Source organism: Budorcas taxicolor, chromosome 10, assembly GCF_023091745.1.
Source record: "Budorcas taxicolor isolate Tak-1 chromosome 10, Takin1.1, whole genome shotgun sequence".
In the NCBI taxonomy this organism is placed as follows: domain Eukaryota; kingdom Metazoa; phylum Chordata; class Mammalia; order Artiodactyla; family Bovidae; genus Budorcas; species Budorcas taxicolor.
This window is the reverse complement of record NC_068919.1, coordinates 42,092,597-42,112,164: the sequence shown is the minus strand read 5'-3', so window position 1 is coordinate 42,112,164 and position 19,568 is coordinate 42,092,597. Positions and strand designations below refer to the sequence as shown.

Sequence of the window (19,568 nt, the reverse complement as noted above, 5' to 3'; positions counted from 1 at the left end):
TGTATACTGTCACCCTGCTTATTTAACTTCTATGCAGAGTACGTCATGAGAAACGCTGGGCTGGAAGAAGCACAAGCTGGAATCAAGATTGCCAGGAGAAATATCAATAACCTCAGATATGCAGATGATACCACCCTTATGGCAGAAGAAGAGGAACTAAAAAGCCTGTTGATGAAAGTGAGAGAGGAGAGTGAAAAGGTTGGCTTAAGGCTCAACATTGAGAAAACAAAGATCATGGCATCTGGTCCCATCACTTCATGGCAAATAGATGGGGAGACAGTGTCAGACTTTATATTTTGGGGCTCTAAAATCACTGCAGATTGTGACTGTAGCCATGAAATTAAAAGACACTTACTCCTTGGAAGGAAAGTTATGACCAACCTAGACAGCAACTTAAAAGCAGAGACATTACTTTGCCAACAAAGGTCCATCTAGTCAAGGCTATGGTTTTTCCAGTAGTCATGTATGGATGTGAGAGTCGGACTGTGAAGAAAGCTGAGCACCAAAGAACTGATGCTTTTGAACTGTGGTGTTAGGGAGGACTCTTGAGAGTCCCTTGGACTGCAAGGAGATCCAGTCAGTCCATTCTAAAGGAGATCAGCCCTGGGATTTCTTTGGAAGGAATGATGCTGAAGCTGAAACTCCAGTACTTTGGCCACCTCATGCGAAGAGTTGACTCATTGGAAAAGACCCTGATGCTGGGAGGGATTGGGGGCAGGAGGAGAAGGGGATGACAGAGGATGAGATGGCTGGATGGCATCACTGACTCGATGGACATGAGTCTGAGTGAACTCCGGGAGTTGGTGATGGACAGGGAGGCCTGGCGTGCTTCGATTCATGGGGTTGCAAACAGTCGGACATGACTGAGCGACTGAACTGAACTATATACATTAAAACCTCTGAGGTCTTTGGTTACCTCATATGTGAAGGTAATTATACTAGAAAATACTTAAAATCCATTCAACTCCAGGATTCAGCTGTGTTGTCTCCTATTATCTAAATGACATCTACGTGTATGAAAAAGCTAGCTCTGTGTTTCTGTAAAACTTCACCCCAAATAAATTGACACTACAAGGGTTTACTTCTTAAAGGCAAATACCCAATATAGTTCATGCTTTCCTATTCTTCTAATAAAAGACAGCTATTATAAATAATACAACAGAAAGCTATAATAGGATTTCAGAGGAGATGGAATTAAGTCATGATTTCCGCAGTCTTGGGTTCTGCCATTTCTAACATCTCTGAGGTACAGTGTCTTTATTTTTAAAATTAGAGGGTATAGATGATTTGCAGCATCTTTTTAATTCTGATGTTTATGATTCTAAAACTCTTAACAGAGAGTTTTTCCCCCTAAAAACTCAACAATGCAATGAAGGTACTAAAATTTAGATGAAGTCAGAAAAATGGGTTGGGAACGTAGGAAGTCCTTTGTGGATTCCAGGCTGATTAACATCACCGGTGGCAGAGCTCCCCCGCATCTATATGTGCAGCTTAATTTTCAAGTTATTTTCCTAGAGTGAGAGAGGGACACCTTAATTATTATTTATGGATTATAGGATTTGGGTAACGGAGATGCTGACACAGGCTCCAAGCTACACGACTGTAAGCTACATAGTTACGTGCCTACACTGTCCGGATCTGTTCTCCAGAGACTTTTGTCCTTATCTGATGCATCTTGCCGTAGGTTTCTGTTCTGTGGTAGATGTTAGCATAACGCAGCAAGCACTTCCTCCCCTCATACTGTTAATATAAATATCTTTCCTTTGTTTATCTGGTGAGGGAAATCTCAGGTTTGGAAAAGCTAAACCGTTAGAAAAATAAGGTAAGGCAGATGATTGGGTTTTTGGTTTTTGTTTTTGCTGGTAATAAACATTCTTCACTCCAGAAACTGCCCTATTTCTAATTATTTTCCTTGTATTTTGGAGAAGCTGTGACTATAATAAACAAATACTTCCTCATTCACTTGGCAAGTGTGCACTGAAGCAGACAGCAGGCTAGATCCCGGTTTGCAGGGCTTGAAGATTTGTGCTTGCAGCTGTATTCGGGGGCCGTGGGCCAGGCCCTTTGAGGGCCCTGTTTTTAGAAGATACACACAGATGGCCAGCAGGAGTGTCCTCTTGTCCTCTCTTCAGTTAAGAACTTAGCCCTTGGTTCCCTTGGTATATATGGGATGCCATCAGTGAGGACCAAAAAGATTTCTTCAAAAGTTAAAAGCAACATAAAGGCACTACCACTAACCACCACCACCATCAAAAGACCATGTGAGGACTCATTTCCTGAGATCAGAGGGAACTAGAAATGTTCACATCCACTGCTGGTCATGTAAAATAGTGGGACATCCCTGGATTTTTGTAAAACAATAAGCATCAAAAACTATAAAAGTCTTTTTGGCCAATCAATGCCAGATTCAGATTTTATGCTATGGAAATAATGATGTGTGTGTAAGGATAGTCATTTAAAATAGTTAAAATACTAATATATATATCTTGAGCAGAAATTTTTTTTAAGTACTTTTATTTATTTATTTTTGGTTACACTAGGTCTTCATTGCTGCAACAGTTTTTCTCTGGTTGCAGAGAGCGGGGTCTACTCTCTCGCTGTGGAGTACGGGCTTCTCACTGCAGTGGATTCTCTTGTTTCGGAGCACAGGCTCCGGAGCACAGGCTCAGTAGTTGTGCCTCATGGGCTTAGTTGCCCTGAGACATGTGGGACCTTCTTCGATCAAACCCATGTCTCCTGCACTGGGAGGCAGATTCTTTACCACTAAGGCACCAGGGAAGCCCCCAAGCAGAAATTTTTGACCGTGTATTTTGGTTAGGCAAGCTATGATGTACCTGTATAATCAAAGACTAGGCAGCTATTCAGTTGTCCTCTGGAAGAATACTTATTGTTATGACTTTCCAAGGAGCAAGAAGGCACTTTAAAAAAATATATGTGTGTGTGTATGTATGTGCAAAAAGGATATTACTGTTATTTAAAACAAGTCTGGGGAGAATTTTGCTAATGAAACAGTTTGTTTGGACGTTGTGCTGACCTAAGTTTATTTCAGTTCCAGTGTATGCAATCCTTTCCAAATTAGGGACACGAAAATGGTAGTTTTCTGCAGGGAGTCCTAGAGAATTGGTGTGTCCTTTCATGTCAGTGGTGCTAGTGATAGAGAACCAGCCTGCCAGTGCAGAAGATGTAAGAAGCTCGGGTTCGATTCCTGGGTCACGAAGATTCCTTGGAGGAGAGCATGGCAACCCACTCCAGTATTCTTGCCTGGAGAATCCCCATGGACAGAGGAGCCTGGTGGGCTACAGTCCATGGGGTCACAAAGAGTTGGACACAACTGAAGTGATTTAGCACACATGCCTTCATGTCAATGCTGTGGTGAAGGGAAAGGAGATGACAAGGAGGAGAAAATTAGGGCACGAATGGGATGAAGGCGGCTTCAGTTTCTGAGACAGACAGGATGCTGTCACTGTGCGTTTGCCAGTAATCTTAACCTGTCACAACACATGAGGAGAAGGAATGTGCTGCAGGACTGGGGGCCGTGAGGCCTTCCCTGAGTCCGCTCCATAGGCTCCAGGCCACTGCTGACCCCCAGGACCCCAGGTGGGAGGACCCAATCCCAGGCAGAAGCTACCTGACTAGTGCCTTTGCCCCAGCAAGCTCCTGTGGCTTTCCCTAAACCTCAGGATGCTAGGTACTCCTCACCTCAGTAAGGACTAAGGGTCCAGGTCTCTTTGACTCCAAAGCCCATGGTCTCTTTCCATGAAGCACTGCTGCCCTGGAAAGCATGCAGTCCAGCTGGGCAGGTAAATCTAACAAGTAAAATGTTTATAGAAAAATATGACCACAGTCAGTATTAAGCATGGAACAATCAATATATGGGTTGTACTGAATTCACAGGAGAAAAATGGTCCCATAAAAGTTGTACCAGGTTTGAAAGAAGTCAGTTTTGAGCTGAGCCTTGAACAATGGGGAGGATTCAGTTAGATGATCTGTGAATCTCTGGCTTCTTCCCCCAAATGGCTCAAGAAGCAGGGCATTCTAACAGGAATTAGCAGGCCGAGCCTCCCAGGAGAAGGTTGGTGAACAATCTCATCATCATTTTCAACTCAAAGAGTTTTTTCTATTGACAGATCTTCACCTGCTTTAGGGCTTAGATAGATCTTCTGGTCAGACCAGTCACCCCTGGGGATTGTTAGACCACACCTATCCACCATCCTCATTACCCTTGGGGAGAGTGCTAACCTTCCCCTTGACATTTCCCTTCCAGACAAAGCTAATCACAGCCACCCCATTTTGTGCCCAGAAGCCCCTGTGTTTGAGTAGGAAGCATCACTCAGATTGCCAAGAACTGAGTGGAACTTGTGGAGACTGCAACTAAAATACTGTCTTTGCATTCAGCTGTTTAGTTGCTAAGTCATGTCTGACTCTTTACAACCCCGTGGACTATAGCCTGCCAGTCTCCTCTGTCCATGGGATTTCCCAAGCAAAAAGACTGGAGTGGGTTGCCATTTCCTTCTCCAGCTTTGCATCCGGGGAGGGGACACTAAAGCTCCAATTGGCACCTGCATTTTGTGTGAAGATGCCGGAAGAGAGGCGTGATTGGGGAGTGGGGTGCTAGGGTTCAGGAAGCAGCTGCCTTGGAAAGGGCTGTGTGGACACAAAAATGGGGGTGAGGACCCTGCCTGCAGATGGTCTCCGCAGAGGTGGGGTTGCACTGGGAGGCAGAAGGAATGGATATAATGTCCCAAGGCTTTCCAGATGTCTTTTTTCCCCTCTCCCTTCCTCGGAACATCTCCCTCTCCATCCCTTTTCTTTCCCCACCTCTCCCGCTCTCCTCTCACTCATTCTTCCTCTGCCGGTTGGACCCCAACCCATCAGTTCTTCCTGCTTCTCCTCTCCCAGCCCTCCGTCGGCCTCTTGCTCTCTGCCCTGCTTCTGTTCCTCACCCGCTTCCTTTGCTGTTGGTTCTCTTTCTGTCTCTGTGTCTTCCTCTCTCTGGGCTGTTCTCCACTTTGCTTCTTCTCTTTCCTTTTCTCTTATTTAGTATCAGGTGTGCACTTGCTCTCTGACTGTGTGATCCCTGTGCAGCAGTGTGTCAGAGTGGGCGAGGAGGTGGGATGCACAGTGGGGGTGGGGGTGCTCATTTGCTGCGCAACTGCCTTTTCCTGGGAAGCTTTGTGGAGTGGGGTAGGAGGGGGAGGCTTGTCCTGAGGTTTACACCTGCTTTATTTTCAAAAGAGTTTCAGGAATCCCGTGAGGTCAGCCAAAATGTAGTCTAGAGGGTCTCAGACGATCCCCCTGTCCCCAGGTCCATTAGAAGGGGTTGGGTCTCTGGGAATGAATTTCTAGGTTAAGGAGGCAGGAAGCCACGGATTGCAGGAGCAATTCCAAAATAAGGAGATCAGCACCACAAAGGTGTAGCTTTCTTCTTCATCCTGGAAATATCCTCAGATCATTTCAGGGAAAAGGGAAGTTTGAATCAAAAAGTGATAAAATAGCCATCTTATCCCTCAACGATAACCTCAGATATGCAGATGACACCACCCTTAAGAAAGTAAGAGGAACTAAAAAGCCTCTTGATGAAAGTGAAAGAGGAGAGTGAAAAAGTTGGCTTAAAGCTCAACATTCAGAAAACGAAGATCATGGCATCTGGTCCCATTACTTCATGGGAAATAAATGGGCAAACAGTGGAAACAGTGTCAGACTTTATTTTTTTGGGCTCCAAAATCACTGCAGATGGTGATTGCAGCCATGAAATTTTTTAAAAGACACTTACTCCTTGGAAGGAAAGTTATGACCAACCTAGATAGCATATTCAAAAGCAGAGATATTACTTTGCCAACAAAGGTCCATCTAGTCAAGGCTATGGTTTTTCCAGTGGTCATGTATAGATGTGAGAGTTGGACTGTGAAGAAAGCTGAGCACTGAAGAACTGATGCTTTTGAACTGTGGTGTTGGAGAAGACTTTTGCGAGTCCCTTGGACTGCAAGGAGATCCAACCAGTCCATCCTAAAGGAGACCAGTCCTGGGTGTTCATTGGAAGGACTGATGTTGAGGCTGAAATTCCAATACTTTGACCACCTGATGCAAAGAGTTGACTCATTGGAAAAGACCCTAATACTGGGAGGGATTGGGCACAGGAGGAGAAGGGGACAACAGAGGATGAGATGGCTGGATGGCATCACCGACTCGATGCACATGAGTTTAGGTGAACTCCGGGAGCTGGTGATGGACAGGGAGGCCTGGTGTGCTGCAATTCATGGGGTCGGAAAGAGTTGGACATGACTGAGCCACTGAACGGAACTGATCCCTCAACAACTACGACAGAATGCTCTGCTTGGCTGGTGTCTGGTATTTAATACTGGAGTGCGTCTCTGAAACTCTGCTTTAACTTCCCATGTATGTACTATGGATGGCACTGCATCCCAGGTCCTAAGCTTGTGTTTTTCATGAAAAGTATTGATGGAATAAATAGTGTTTAGGCTTTGGGGTAACCATTTCAGCTTCCTCTTGGGTCCTCGTTGCTTGTCTTTGGCCATTGCAAGAACTGAGTGTTCCAAGTGGCCATTCGCATCACACAGGTGCCTGGGGCAGTTCTGGGAGACAGCACAGAGTGTACACTGCCCTGTTCAGTTAGAGGGAGAAGGGAGAAGGGGGTGGGTGGCTGTTGGTTGTTTTCCCTGCCTGCAGCTAGCCTGTTCCAAGTGGTCATTCTCATTAACTTTGTATTTCAGTTTTTCTTTTAGTGTGAGCACAAGATCTTCTGGTCACTTTAAATGTGTGCACTGTGGTTCATGCTGATCCTGGAAAGTGAACATTGTCACAGCTCTGGAGTTTCTCTTCTTGTTACATCTCATCCTGAGCTTTCCACGAAAGTGGAGTCCAAGACTCCTCTAGGCAATGTGGGCTTGTCTGCTTTCCTTCAGAGTTCACTTGTACTTTCATGTAGTGATGCCAAATAGGGGAAATGGAAAATAGGAAAGAAGGGAAAACGGCTCACAAGCTTGACACTCCAGGTAGAATCATAAATATACATTCAAGGAACTGAAAGACTGAAAGTAAAAGCAGTCCTTTATTTCCCCCCTCCCCCCTGCCACTGCCCCCCACCCCCCCACCACTGATACTTCATGTCCCTCCTTAGAGCTCATGATTGGAGCAGTTACTTACACTTAGGTTAAAGGAAGCTGTATGTACATAATTTCATTTCTTAATAGGTTAAATAACCGTGTATTATCTGACATAGAAAAGATTATGTACAGTACATTTAGATGTGCTCCTAAAGCAAAGAAACTTTGCCCCAGGGCTGTGGTTTGGCAAGGCTTTCTTGGGCGAGGTAAGGAAGGGGCAAGGTGTTCTTTAGTTTCAGTGAGCAAGAATGTCTTGAAACCCCCACTAAGGCCTCCTATTTGGTGGACTGCTGCTGAACACTTGTAAAGCCCTGCTTGAAATGAATAAGGAGAATATTGGAGTTTTCAAACCCTTAACACAGCAATAACTGTTGGCCATGAATGTTCTCTTTAGACCTCCTTACATTTAATGTCTTTCTTCCCTTTCTTATTTTGTAAATACAATGAGGTTGATGCTCTAAACAGAAAAAGGATATGTGAGTATGTAAGTCTAAAATGTAACTATTTTTAATTGATGTGATTAGTCTGATACTTTATTGTATGATCTGTGAAATTTCTTATGAGGAAACTTTAATACTTCGTTTTTCCTTTGCTGTGTTAATATCTTTATTCCTAAAAGATTTTATATTTTAATAGATTTCTCTAGAAATTGACTTGGTGATGTATGTACAGTCTGTGAAAGATATTAACTTAGAGTTTACTCAGAATTTGTTTTTATAATTAAAATTAAAATTAACTTAAAAATTAAAGTTTCTGGCAATGCAAAAATAAGTACGTATATAAATAAAACACCAAAGGATCCTAGTGTTTCACAATCTACGTATTACCTTTCATTGTGTAGGGAAAAAAACTGTTTCAAATCTACCACTGCTCCCTACACAGCATGAGATATTTAGTGGTAAATAACTAGGGCTTCCCTGGTGACTGGTGACTCAGATGGTAAAGAATCTGCCTGTAATGCAGGAGACCTGGGTTCAATCCCTGGGTCAGGAAAATCCCCCTGGCAAAGGGAATGGCAACCCACCCCAGTATTCTTGCCTGGAGAATCCCATGGACAGAGGAGCCTGGCAGCATACAGTCCACGGGGTCGCAAAGAGTCATACACGACTGAGCGACTAACACTTTCACTAACTAGGAAACCATTTTATCCACAGATGGGTTTTAGATTATATCACAGTGGGATTTTTGGGGGTTTTGTTTTTTTGTTTAAACAGTGGCTTTGTCCCACTGCTTTTTTTCCTCTGAAAAAGTACAGCATATATTAAGAGTTCCTTTGTCACTTCCTTCCCCAGACTGTGACTATCTTCTCACAGTGGGGAAATCCCATGTTCTATTTTCTGATGTTTTACATTTTCCCTTTAATTTTTTCTAAGCCCCCATCATCACTAAATGGTATATCTTGTTGTCCTCCACTAAAATTTAAGAATATGTAATAAATTAAGGATGGTTCTACATTGCCTCTTATCTGACTAGCATCTGTGGGTGTCAGCTGCCAACAAGCAGCTCGGGTGTCTGGGCCGCTCCTGAATGCTCACAAGCTGACACACACTCTTCTGATAAAAGGTACCTTCCAATATCCATGTGCCTTTCAGTATAAATTTTGTATGCTTGAACACTTTCTGTAAGAGAATCACTCGACCTAATAAAGTGGCTTGGCTGGGACTTTGAAAAAGCTAGATATAAATATCGCTAGAATTTATAGAGCAAGCATAAATACTTCACTCTGAGCTTTGCTGAGCATTTTCAGGATGTTTCTGAGCACATTTGTAAAATCAGAGCTTATCCCAGGAAAAGGGCCTGGGGGAGTGAGGACAGAGTTAGTCACGTAGAATCACCAGTCCTCCCAGGGAAGCTTCAAAGTAACGGCTGCCCCTTAACATTTACATGTTAAGCAGTAGGGTTTTATTTTCTTAGTTCTTATCTAATCATCTACCCTAGTTTTGTTGATATGTATACAGCCCTTAACTAAAAATCTACATGTCTGAGTTCAGACATACCTCGTTAAGACTGTCATCTGCAAACAGAACACATATGTTCTCCAGAGAGACAGTATGTCTATATGGGTGATAAGAACTGAAATCAGTCTTATATTTAATGGAATATTTTATTCTCCAAATTCTGTTCAAGATGCTAAAAAAAAAGGTCTATCTCTAATTTGACATTCATAATGAGTGAAGTATTATTGTTTTAAAGCTACCCTTGTAGAGGAAGAATAGTGTGTGGTGGTGGTGGTGGTGGTGGTGGTGGTGGTGGTGATGATGATGATGATGGTGGTGGTGAAGGTGGTGAAGGCTGAACCTGAGACATGTTCTGCAGAATGCTGAAACCCTTCTTCAAGCTCAGGAGATGACTCTCCCCTTATATGCACATTCTTATTTATTTTGCAATACACAAAGCTCGTGAAGAGAAAAAAATGTATAATTTTCTTAATGCAGTTTTGCAGTTGCTGTTTTATTCCACAGCTTTTAATTTTATAATGAGATTTTGATGCCAAGTTTTGTGTAAGCAATGAGCTGTCATTAACTGATTAGGATGCACTGTGTCAATTTCTTTGTTCTCTCATCTTGCTTATCTGATGGATCAGAAAGTGGGATGGTTAACAAAGGAGTCACTGAGGTACAAGAGGGGTGTGTTCCAGACTAATTGGTGTGAATGCTGCCTTTACAGTGCTGATAGAGAGTTCATTTTATCATCATTTTCCAACGTGTCTCTTTGGTGGTATGATCCCTCCCTCTACCTTCCCCTGTGTCTGTAAACAGAGATGATAAACAGAAGAACAAATATGACTGCTTGCTTTGTCCTGATCTTAATTCCATAATTTTAAGCAAATTTCTCACTGTGGGCTCTGCATCTCTCCCACCATATGCTGAGATCTACTTGGGGCACACTATAAATCATTTGGAATTAGAAGCTGTGCTATGCATCTGACCTGCTGGCTCATGGACGCCCACATCCACTGCAACTGGCAAATGGTGGTGGTTTATTTTGGGGCTGGTATATAAGAGGCTGTGTCCGAAGCTGGGAGTTGTCAAATAGGGACTGAGATTGTCTTGTAATGTGGCCTCAACTCCTGTCTCCTTGCCCAGACTGCACTCTCGAAGCTCAGCCCAAGTATGTTAGAGGTGGGAAGCGTTATGGACGCAGATCTTTACCTGAATTTCAAGGATCCGTGGAGGAATTTGCAGAGGTGACCGTCATTGAGCCACTTGATGAAGAAGCACAGCCTTCACACATCCCAGCCAGTGAGCGCAGCGAGGTAAGAGATTGGACAGACACATCCACCTGGACCACAGGTGTGGAGACTTGTGGGCACCCACACCCTTGTGGCACAAACACAGGAGGACTGAGGGGCCTATGGCTTTTCTCAGCCACTTTTTTTTTCAACTACATTCTTATCTTATTACTTGCCTTTTGGATATCTATGACTGCTTTTTCTATTTTTTATATGTTTCATCTCTGTTTCAGCTTTTGAAGAGCTGATGTTTCTGTGCATGTTTTATGTATATAGTTTTTAATTCAGTTATTTTTATATTATCTGAGGTCTGCCACTTCTAGCTCTTCTTGGGAATATCTCTCTCCTCCACGGCACTGTCATTTTTAGTTATGTAAAAAGCTAATCAGCTCCCTCCCTGCAAACTATAAAACAGCTGCAGTGACAGGTAAGAAGTGAAAGCAGTTTCCAGGCATTTCAGGAGCCAGCATCTTATCTTTTGTGGTGGGGTAAAGCAGCTTTGCAGGAGAAGGCAATGGCAACCCACTCCAGTAGTCTTGGCTGGAAAATCCCATGGACACAGGAGCCTGGTAGGCTGCAGTCCATGGGGACGCAAAGAGTCGGACATGACTGAGCGACTTAGCAGCAGCAGCAAAGCAGCTTTGCAACTTTGTCCTTGTCACAGGGCTCAGCAATTGCCAGGATTCTTACCAGTTCTGTCGCCCCCAGGCGCATCTGACTCCCCAGCAATCAGATATCCCCCTGCTTCCCTCATCTCCCTCTTTTCATTTTACATTTTGCTATACTCTACCAATAAGGAAGAAGCAATAGCATTTTCTTTTCTTTTTCTCTTTATGGCTCATTTACCAGTGTCCCATTTATAGAACATGATTGAAAGTGCCATGCTGAGCAAGCTCTAAATATTTCTTGCAAATCCCAGCTTAGCCAGGGGATGCAGATATTTCAGATGCTCATATAAGCTGGAATAGAGACAAAGAGCCTCACCTTCCTTAAAGTCATCTGTAGATCATAGTTTAAGCAGGGAGTGTTTGTTGCCATTAACTTTCATGTTCAGCTTGCTGATATATCTATGAGAAGCTTGCTCCAATAATGTCCCCTGCAAGCAGATACCTCATCTTCAACTTTCTAGAATACCTACAAACCCAAAGGTAACCAGAGAGAGTCCCAGTATTGAGCAGAAATGAGACCAACCACAAGTGCTGCAGTTTAGAAGACACGTGATTGGTCTGCTGACGAGAAGAGGCTCGCACTGCTTTCTAGAATCAAGTGATACCTGTCCTCACAATAGAAGTGAAGGAGCAGTGGCAGAAATGCGAGGGAGAAGAGAGGAAGAAAAGCAGCTAAAGGGGGTAAGATAGACAGAAGCCACAAAAGTGGTGTGAATAGTGTGGGTGAGAGGTGATGGCTAAAAATAGAAAGCCTATGAGAAGCAACGAGGATGTTACTAAAAGATCACAGCACTAGGGGCCCATGGGTCTGGGGCAGAGACCTCTACCCATCTTGGTTCAGTAGGTTTCAGACCCTTTCTTGGGTCGCTTTGAGAATTTAGATAGGGCCCTTTCCACAGTAAAACACACAGACTCTCACTCACAAGTGTTCCATTTACTATTTCAGGTGAGCAAGTAGTTTGCATACTTCAGTTACTGCAGTGTGTGTACTGTTTATTTTGCTGTCAGGAAGGGTATCAAAGTTACAGCATGAAACCTGCTTCATAGCCCTAACTAGTGTGGAATGCATCTGAGACATTTCTATGTGAAAAAAAGAATTGATTAAAATAGGGCTCCACACTTGATGGGGGAAGATTTTCTTATCTGGAAAACACTTTTGAGTCTAGTCCTTTCTCCAACTGTTTTCTGTACTGTTATTTGGTGCTAAGAAATTAAATGGTTACTTTTTGTGTGTGAGGCGAGTTTCTAATTACCACCTGGGGATACTCAGAAAGTTCTTGGGGAGAACTGATTTTGTTGCCGGTAGGATATTTCTTATGTCTTTATTTAATTTCATCTACTGATTTCAAGTGAGATTTACTGTTTAAAAAGTACGACTTTGGCTTTATGTGTAAATAAAGTTAAGGGTTGAGGCCAGAGTCTGGGCAAAATCTTGCTGCTTATACTTAGTTCGAGGGTATATTGGGAGAATCATTTCACCCCTGATAAACTTCAGCTTCCCTAACTCCTCTAGAAACCTCTTAGGTGTGACCTTTTGACACTATATAGAAGCTTTGGTGTTAACAACCCACCATCAAAGAGCAGCAAATAGAGGGCTGGAGAACATCATTTGTCTCTGTTCTCCCCAAGGACTCTACTGACTTGACTTCGAGAGTCTGTTATAGCCCAACCAGAAAACCTGTAGCAAATCAGATAACACGTTTTTACCTCCCTCTTTGTTTATCGCTAAAAGTGGACTCAAAGTTCATCCAGCTGCTTTCTTGTCTAAAAATGAAGTGTTTTGTGAACTGAATGGAGCCTGTTGGTTTTCAGATCGATTCCTCACATTCACAGCATGATGCGTGAGGTTTTTATGTTCCTGTTGGCAGTAAGACGGGCCGGCCTCCGCTCCATGCAGCAGGCTTGGCTGCGGACGATCTGCAGCATAATTTCGTCACCACTGGTCTTAATTGCATCCGGTTGTGTCAAGGTGGCACTCTGGTTTCCTGGCCAGTTTCTGTAGTCATTTCAGCAATCGAAAGCCACTCTGTTGGTCAACCCAGTTCATGCTCTGGGCAGCACTGGCTTGCTCTAGACACCCTTGTCTCTTCCACAGAAGCTATGTAGTGCTCCTTGGAGTACTGGGGCATCTTCCCTATTGTAGAGTGGCCCTCAGGTGGGGAAGATGGGGAGGGCAATGTTCTCAATGAACTGTGGGATTGATTTATTCTTTTTTTTTTTTTTTTTTGATTTATTCTTAACTTACAAGTTCAGTGTCTGTCAGGAGGTCTTTATTTTTTTCTTATACAAACAGCCTGATTGCAGATTTCTGCATGAATAAATGGGTTTCATTGCATCTCAAGCTACCAAATCACTTCTTTCCAAACTAAACTTTTTATTTTGTATTGAGGTCTAGCTGATTAATAATGTAGTTACCAATGTAGTTTTAGGTGGACAGTGAAGGGACTCAGCCGTACACATACACATATCCATTCTCCCCTAAACCCCGCTGCCATCCAGGCTGGCACATACAATTGAGCAGAGTCCCGTGTACTATGCAGTAGGTCCCCCACTGGTTATCCATTCTAAATACAGCAGTGTGTACATGTCCTTCCCAAAGTCCCTAACTGCCCCTTCCCCCTGGCACCCAACCCTGAGTGGTTTTCTAAGTCTGTGAGTCTCTTTCTGTTTTGTAAGTTCATTTGTATCGTCTCTCTTTAGGTTCCACCTGTAAGGGATGTCACAGGACAGTGCTCCTTCTCTGTCTGACTTACTTCACTCAGTGTGACACTGTCCAGGTCCACCCATGTTGCTGCGAATGGCCTTATTTTACTCTTTAATAGCTGAGTAGTATTTCATTGTATATGTGCACCTCATCTTCCTTGCCTCTGTCGATGGACATTTAGGTTACTTCTGTGTCTTGGCTTTTGTAAACGGTGCTGCAGTGAACACTTGGGTGCACGTTTCTTTTCAGATGTTTTTCTCCAAATATATGCCCAGGGTTGGAATTGCAGGGTCATATGGTAGCTCTATTTTCAGTTTTTTAAGGAACCTCCATACGGTTCTCCATCATGGCTGTACCAATTTACATTCCCACCAACAGTGTAGGGGGGTTACCTTCTCTCCACACCCTCTCCAGCATTTATTGTTGGTGGATTTTTTGATGATAGCCATTCTGTCAGGAGTTCTTTTTCTTTTTTCTTCCTCTTGGTTGCCTCTGGCCCTTTTGTCTCCTGCTCTTGGGTGTTAAGAATTTCTTCCTTGGGTGTGTTTGTTATCAGGGACTCATATTTCTATGTGGCTTTGCAGTATTAAAGGCAGGAGCGGGCTGGGTCTCCTGCGCCATGGCTATTTCATGAGGAGCAGTCAGATGGGAAGCTCCAGACAAGTCTGCTTGGTTTGGTTCTAGGTTTCTTTGACTCCTGGGCCCTGGCTCAGGGGTTCCTGGCTTGCCCGTAGACTGAAGTTTTTCCTGTCCTCAGATAAGCCTCATTTTTTCTTCTAAAGTGATTTGAGAGTTTTTTCTCTTTTTTTTGATGAAGACCACAGGACCTGAATCTGTTATCAGAAGTTCAATAATAAGGAAGTCCAGCTGTTATTACCCAACAGGAGAATAGTTTTTGGCTCTAGGATGAATCAAGTAATAATCCTCTTTATTTAAGGAGTTTGGAGAGGTGGGCAGTAGAATGGAATGGTGTCACGGTTCAGTTCAGTCGCTTAGTCGTGTCCGACTCTTTGTGACCACATGGACTGCAGCATACCAGGCCTCCCTGTCCGTCACCAACTCTCGGAGTTTACCCAAACTCATGTCCATTGAGTCCCATCTCATCCTCTGTTGTCCCGTTCTCCTCTAGTCCAACCCTCCAATCCATGCATGACTACTAGAAAAACTATATGTATGTTGAGCTTTAAGCCAACTTTTTCACTCTCCTCTTTCATTTTCAAGAGGCTTTTTAGTTGCTCTTTGCTTTCTGCCATAGGGTGCTGTCATCTGCATATCTGAGGTTATTGATATTTCTCCTGGCAATCTTGATTTCAGCTTGTGCTTCTTCCAGCCCAGCGTTTCTCATGATGTACTTTGCATAAAAGTAAAATAAGCAGGGTGACAATATACAGCCTTGACGTACTCCTTTTCCTATTTGGAACCAGTCTGTTCCATGTCCAGTTCTAACTGTTGCTTCCTGACCTGCATACAGGTTTCTCAAGAGGCAGGTCAGGTGGTCTGGTATTTCCATCTCTTTCAGAATTTTCCACAGTTTATTGTGATCCACACAGTCAAAGGCTTTGTCATAGTCAATAAAGCTGTGATGTCACAAGTCACCTCTAAATGCTAGCCTCAGGGTAGCTTGTTTCCTTCTAGGAACTCATCCTGTAGAGATATGTTAGCAGTCATCTGAAGGGATAAACAATAATCCCTACCCAGTTTCCCTGGTGGCTCAGATGGTAAAGAATCTGCCTGCAGTGCAGCAGACCTGGGTTCCATCCCTGGGTTGGGAAGGTCCTCTGGAAAAGGAAATGGCAACCCACTCCAGTATTCTTGCCTGGAGAATTCCATGGACATGGGAGCCGAGCAGCTAACATACACACAAACGCACACACACACAGAGTTTCCCTCTAGGGTTGTTCCAGAGTAGGGGTGTTGCTAAGGGTGGACATTTAATTCCTAGGCTCTTGGTCTAGTTACGCACAGTGTCCTTTTAGCATCCTTATTTGGAAGGCCTTCTCCCGTATGTACAACAGATTATGGGTAATTCTCAGTAGCCACAATTCTCTGATGTCTACCTGAAACTCCACCATTTTCCTCCCACCCAAGAAAACAGAGATGCTGGCAAGCGAGAGTGATGTTGTGGTGTGTGTGTTAGTCACTCAGTCGTGTCTGACTCTTTACAACCCCGTGGACTGCAGCCGGCCAGGTTCCTCTGTCCATGGAATTTTCCAGGCAAGAATACTGGAGTGGGTTGCCATTTCCTACTCCAGGGGATCTTCCCAACCTAGGGATCGAACCTGGGTCTCTTGCATTGCAAGCAGATTCTTTAAGGTCTGAGCTACCAGGGAAGCCTGATGTTATGGTAAAGATTGCTTTCAAGCACGTAAATTTTTTAATATAAGTTACATGCGAAGATCCAAATTGCCCCCACGACCATTCATGGTGCACCAGCCATTGTGTGTTGTGCCTTAGGTGAGAACCCATGTTATGACTACGGGATCACATTTTGGCCTCATCCTTTGAATAGAATACATGAGTTCTGTGAGTTATAACACCTTGTTATGAGTGTTTGGGGTTGTGTTTGACTTTTGTTTCAGTTCACATAAGATAAAACCCCAACATAAATTGTCAACATTTTAATCATCTCCATCCTACCCTCCCCCAGTTTTATTCAGGCAATTTGATTCTTTCCTGATGAAGCAGAAAATACCTAACCTAACTGTTAAGCATGCCTCCCCTACCAAGTTTACTTTACAAGGCCATAAAGCCATTGCATAGGGAAAGACCGCTGTAATCCTGCTCAGTTTTTTAGCACTGAAATGATATTTTAGAATTTCACTTAGAAAACCCTAAAGGCAAAACGTGCTAGTTCACAAGTGATGGTAGGTTCCACCATCAGGTTGAGATGTGCAGTCACCTTTCAATTTAGTGTGTTTATCTGACAAATAGATCCCTTGGGAGTCTGACCTCTCTTCTAGGGTATTGAAAGGAAAATGGTGACTTTTCTTTGTTCGTAGGATCATTTTCACTCAAGGCAGTTCAGTTGGACTTTCTATTCTGAATTAATCCAGACTAACAAAGGGCACTTTCTTGATTCCAACGTAAGGTATGATTAATGAGAGGGTTTTGGTGGTGGTAGTTTTTGCTTTACTTTGTGAAGAAACAGTTGAGTTTTTAGATTCCAAGAGTACATACCCACCCCACCCCCCTTAAATGCACAGATGCGGTGGCTACTGAACTAACCTTGAATTTTGTATTCACTTTTCTCCTAAGAGTAGCTGGAAGTAGGGGAGAAAACTGTTTCTTGGTTCTATTCTGTATTATTCAGATGTAGTGGAAAAGGTTGACAATGAACACAGTTGGACCAGGGCCACTTTGCTTTCTGCCCTCATTCCAAACACGGGACACCTTGTTAACTGTTCCCCTCCACAGAGTACAAATCGGGTCTAGTAGGATTCTTATCATGAGCCAGAGGCTTTAAACAATGATTTCTTCAATTGCAGACAATAGGAGTGTAAGTCAAAACCTGGCAGTTTAAGTGAGGACCTGAGAGAAAAGTTAAAGCCAATTGCTTCATTCAGCCGAGAATGGACATGAAATCAAGCCTTTGTGTCAGGTCTGTGGGAGCGGGAGGAGGAGTGGTGGTGGTTGTTTAAAACCAAAAACAGAAATGAAGAATCCCAATGCTGATTTTACTACCCTCCATAAAATCGAACTTCTTCAAGAAGTGCGAAACTGACTTAAATTCTCCTTCTGTTCATTTTCATATATGCATAACTTTGTAGTTGAACTTCATGAATTATTCATTTGTGTTGTATAGAGCAGATATTTAATTTTGGAGCAATCTTCTTAGTAACTTAGAGACATTCTGCTAAGAGCTTTTGTAGTCAAACGTGTTTTTCAGTTCCTCGCCTGTTACATTATTTGTTCTAGTCTTAGATAAAATAAGCAGTTTCATTACTGATGCCATTTGCTCCCATCAAATGATGTGAGATTATCAGGAGAGGTTTCCTTATTCATGGAATTCCAGTGATCTCCTTCATATTTCTTGAGTATTATTAGATCATCTGGCTATTCTCAGAGATGAAACACTCATTCAAGATGCAAATATCGATCATTAAAGTGATATAAAGACACCCCTTCAAAGCTAATAAGGTGCTTTCATTCTAACATAGACACAGCTCTCAGATTTTCAGATTTTGTTGTTCTGATAAGTCCTCCTGATTTCATCACAGAGAAGGTTCCTTTGGAATCCAGCCCTCATTCTCACCTCTTTCCAAGTCAACAATTTCTAATACTTATTTTCTAACTAGAAAACAGAATCAACAACACTTCAAAGAAAAATTAACAAGTTAATTTAAGTGATAATAGTAACATTTTTCCAACTATAGCATTAGGAAGTATTTTTCAAATAGAAAAGGGGTATCCACTATCTGAGAGTGACTCGGATGAGCAGGATACCACAAGCAGATGTATGAAAGAATCCTTTTTCTTGAAGGACTTTAAAATCCAGTGAACTGAAACCAGTCCTCAAACTTGGTAGAAAAGGCTCAAGGCTCAGACTTTAAATTCAGCATTTCTTCACACTGGCAGTACCGCAGGCTGTTTGGCATTGCAGCAGGACTTATCTAAATGTGCATGCATTTTAAAATCATACATTGATTCTTGTTATCCCCAGCACTTACTTGTAGCTTTTAATTGCTTTTAAAGATAAGGGACTGATTTGCATTCGAGTTGTGACAGCCCTGCAACTGAGCAGCTTGTCCCTGGGTTAAGAAATCAGAGTGTGGGGCTGTTGGGGCGCTCTTCCTCGCCCCTTCACCTTCAGATGCTGGAAAGCTAGAGATGAAGTTCTCGAAAGTGTGTCCCTGCAGGGATAGTAGCAGCCTGGCTGGGCACACTTAGCTTCCAGTACCTGGCCAGAGCATGGCTTTATAAATATTTAGAATTGTTAGTTAAATAGGCCATACCATAGATGCTACACTTTTTAAAGTGCTAAGGTTTCCATCATAAATATTCTCCTAAACTGATCCTGATTTTGTGTAGAGACTTCCTGTGCTTACTTAAGTGTGCTGTTCATGTAAAATGGATACTATTGGCTCAGTTTGTTGGGGGAGCTTTGTTACTTTAATAAATTTCCTTTCTTTTCTCTCTGGGCTTGCAAGACTTTCCCCTTTCCAAAAAAAAAAAATCTGCTTAAGTCTGCTGAGATCAACTCAGCTCAGCAACCTTTGCTGGGAAAGAAAAGCCCCGTGTGTGCACCATAATCGTTTTAATTAGCCGTACATTCTGAGGGGCACAGAGGTCTGCACTCGAGCAGATGGCTGCTGGGGGCTGAGGTTGGGCTATTGTGGCCAGGGGCCAGGCCAGGCCCACGGGCTGCAGATGCTGGCCCAGCCTCGGGGCTAGCAGCTCCAGGATCCCAGAGGCTCGGGCCATCTGCTCCGCAGTCCAGCAAAGCAGGTGTCCTTCCAAAAGAAACATTCCTGAAAGCAGGGCCGCCTGTATGGCCCGCATGTGCGGGACACCCTCGTCCAGCTGTAAGACAGCCTGAGAGCTGACCACAATGACCAGTGTGACTGAGCTGCGCAGCCCACAGGGTGGGTGCGGGACTCCCTTTGTCTGCTTACGTGTGTGTGTGGGGTGGGGAGAGCTGCTTTCTGCAGCAGCTGTTTTAGGGCCAGGCAGCTTCTGACCATCTCCCCTCTGTCCACTCTCACGGAGGCTGTTGGCCAGCACACATGACATGCTGAGCCCTGTCAGCTGTGGGGACACTGCTCAGAGTGCGGAGGCCCCCCAAGGAGGCCTCGCTCCTATGCTGAATCAAAGATTGATTGCTTCAGCACAACTAACACGCT

The 19,568-nt window shown here is 43.5% G+C and overlaps 1 protein-coding gene across 1 annotated transcript in view; it reads left to right on the top strand.

Moving 5' to 3' along the window:
• The window catches only part of NIN (ninein), an 89,896-nt gene that overhangs the window by 15,503 nt on the left and 54,825 nt on the right, over nt 1-19,568 (top strand). The window contains exons 3-4 of the mRNA XM_052646842.1: nt 8,598-8,687; nt 10,211-10,380. Coding sequence (XP_052502802.1) covers nt 8,598-8,687; nt 10,211-10,380 — 260 coding nt within the window. The remainder of the gene's footprint in view (nt 1-8,597; nt 8,688-10,210; nt 10,381-19,568) is intronic.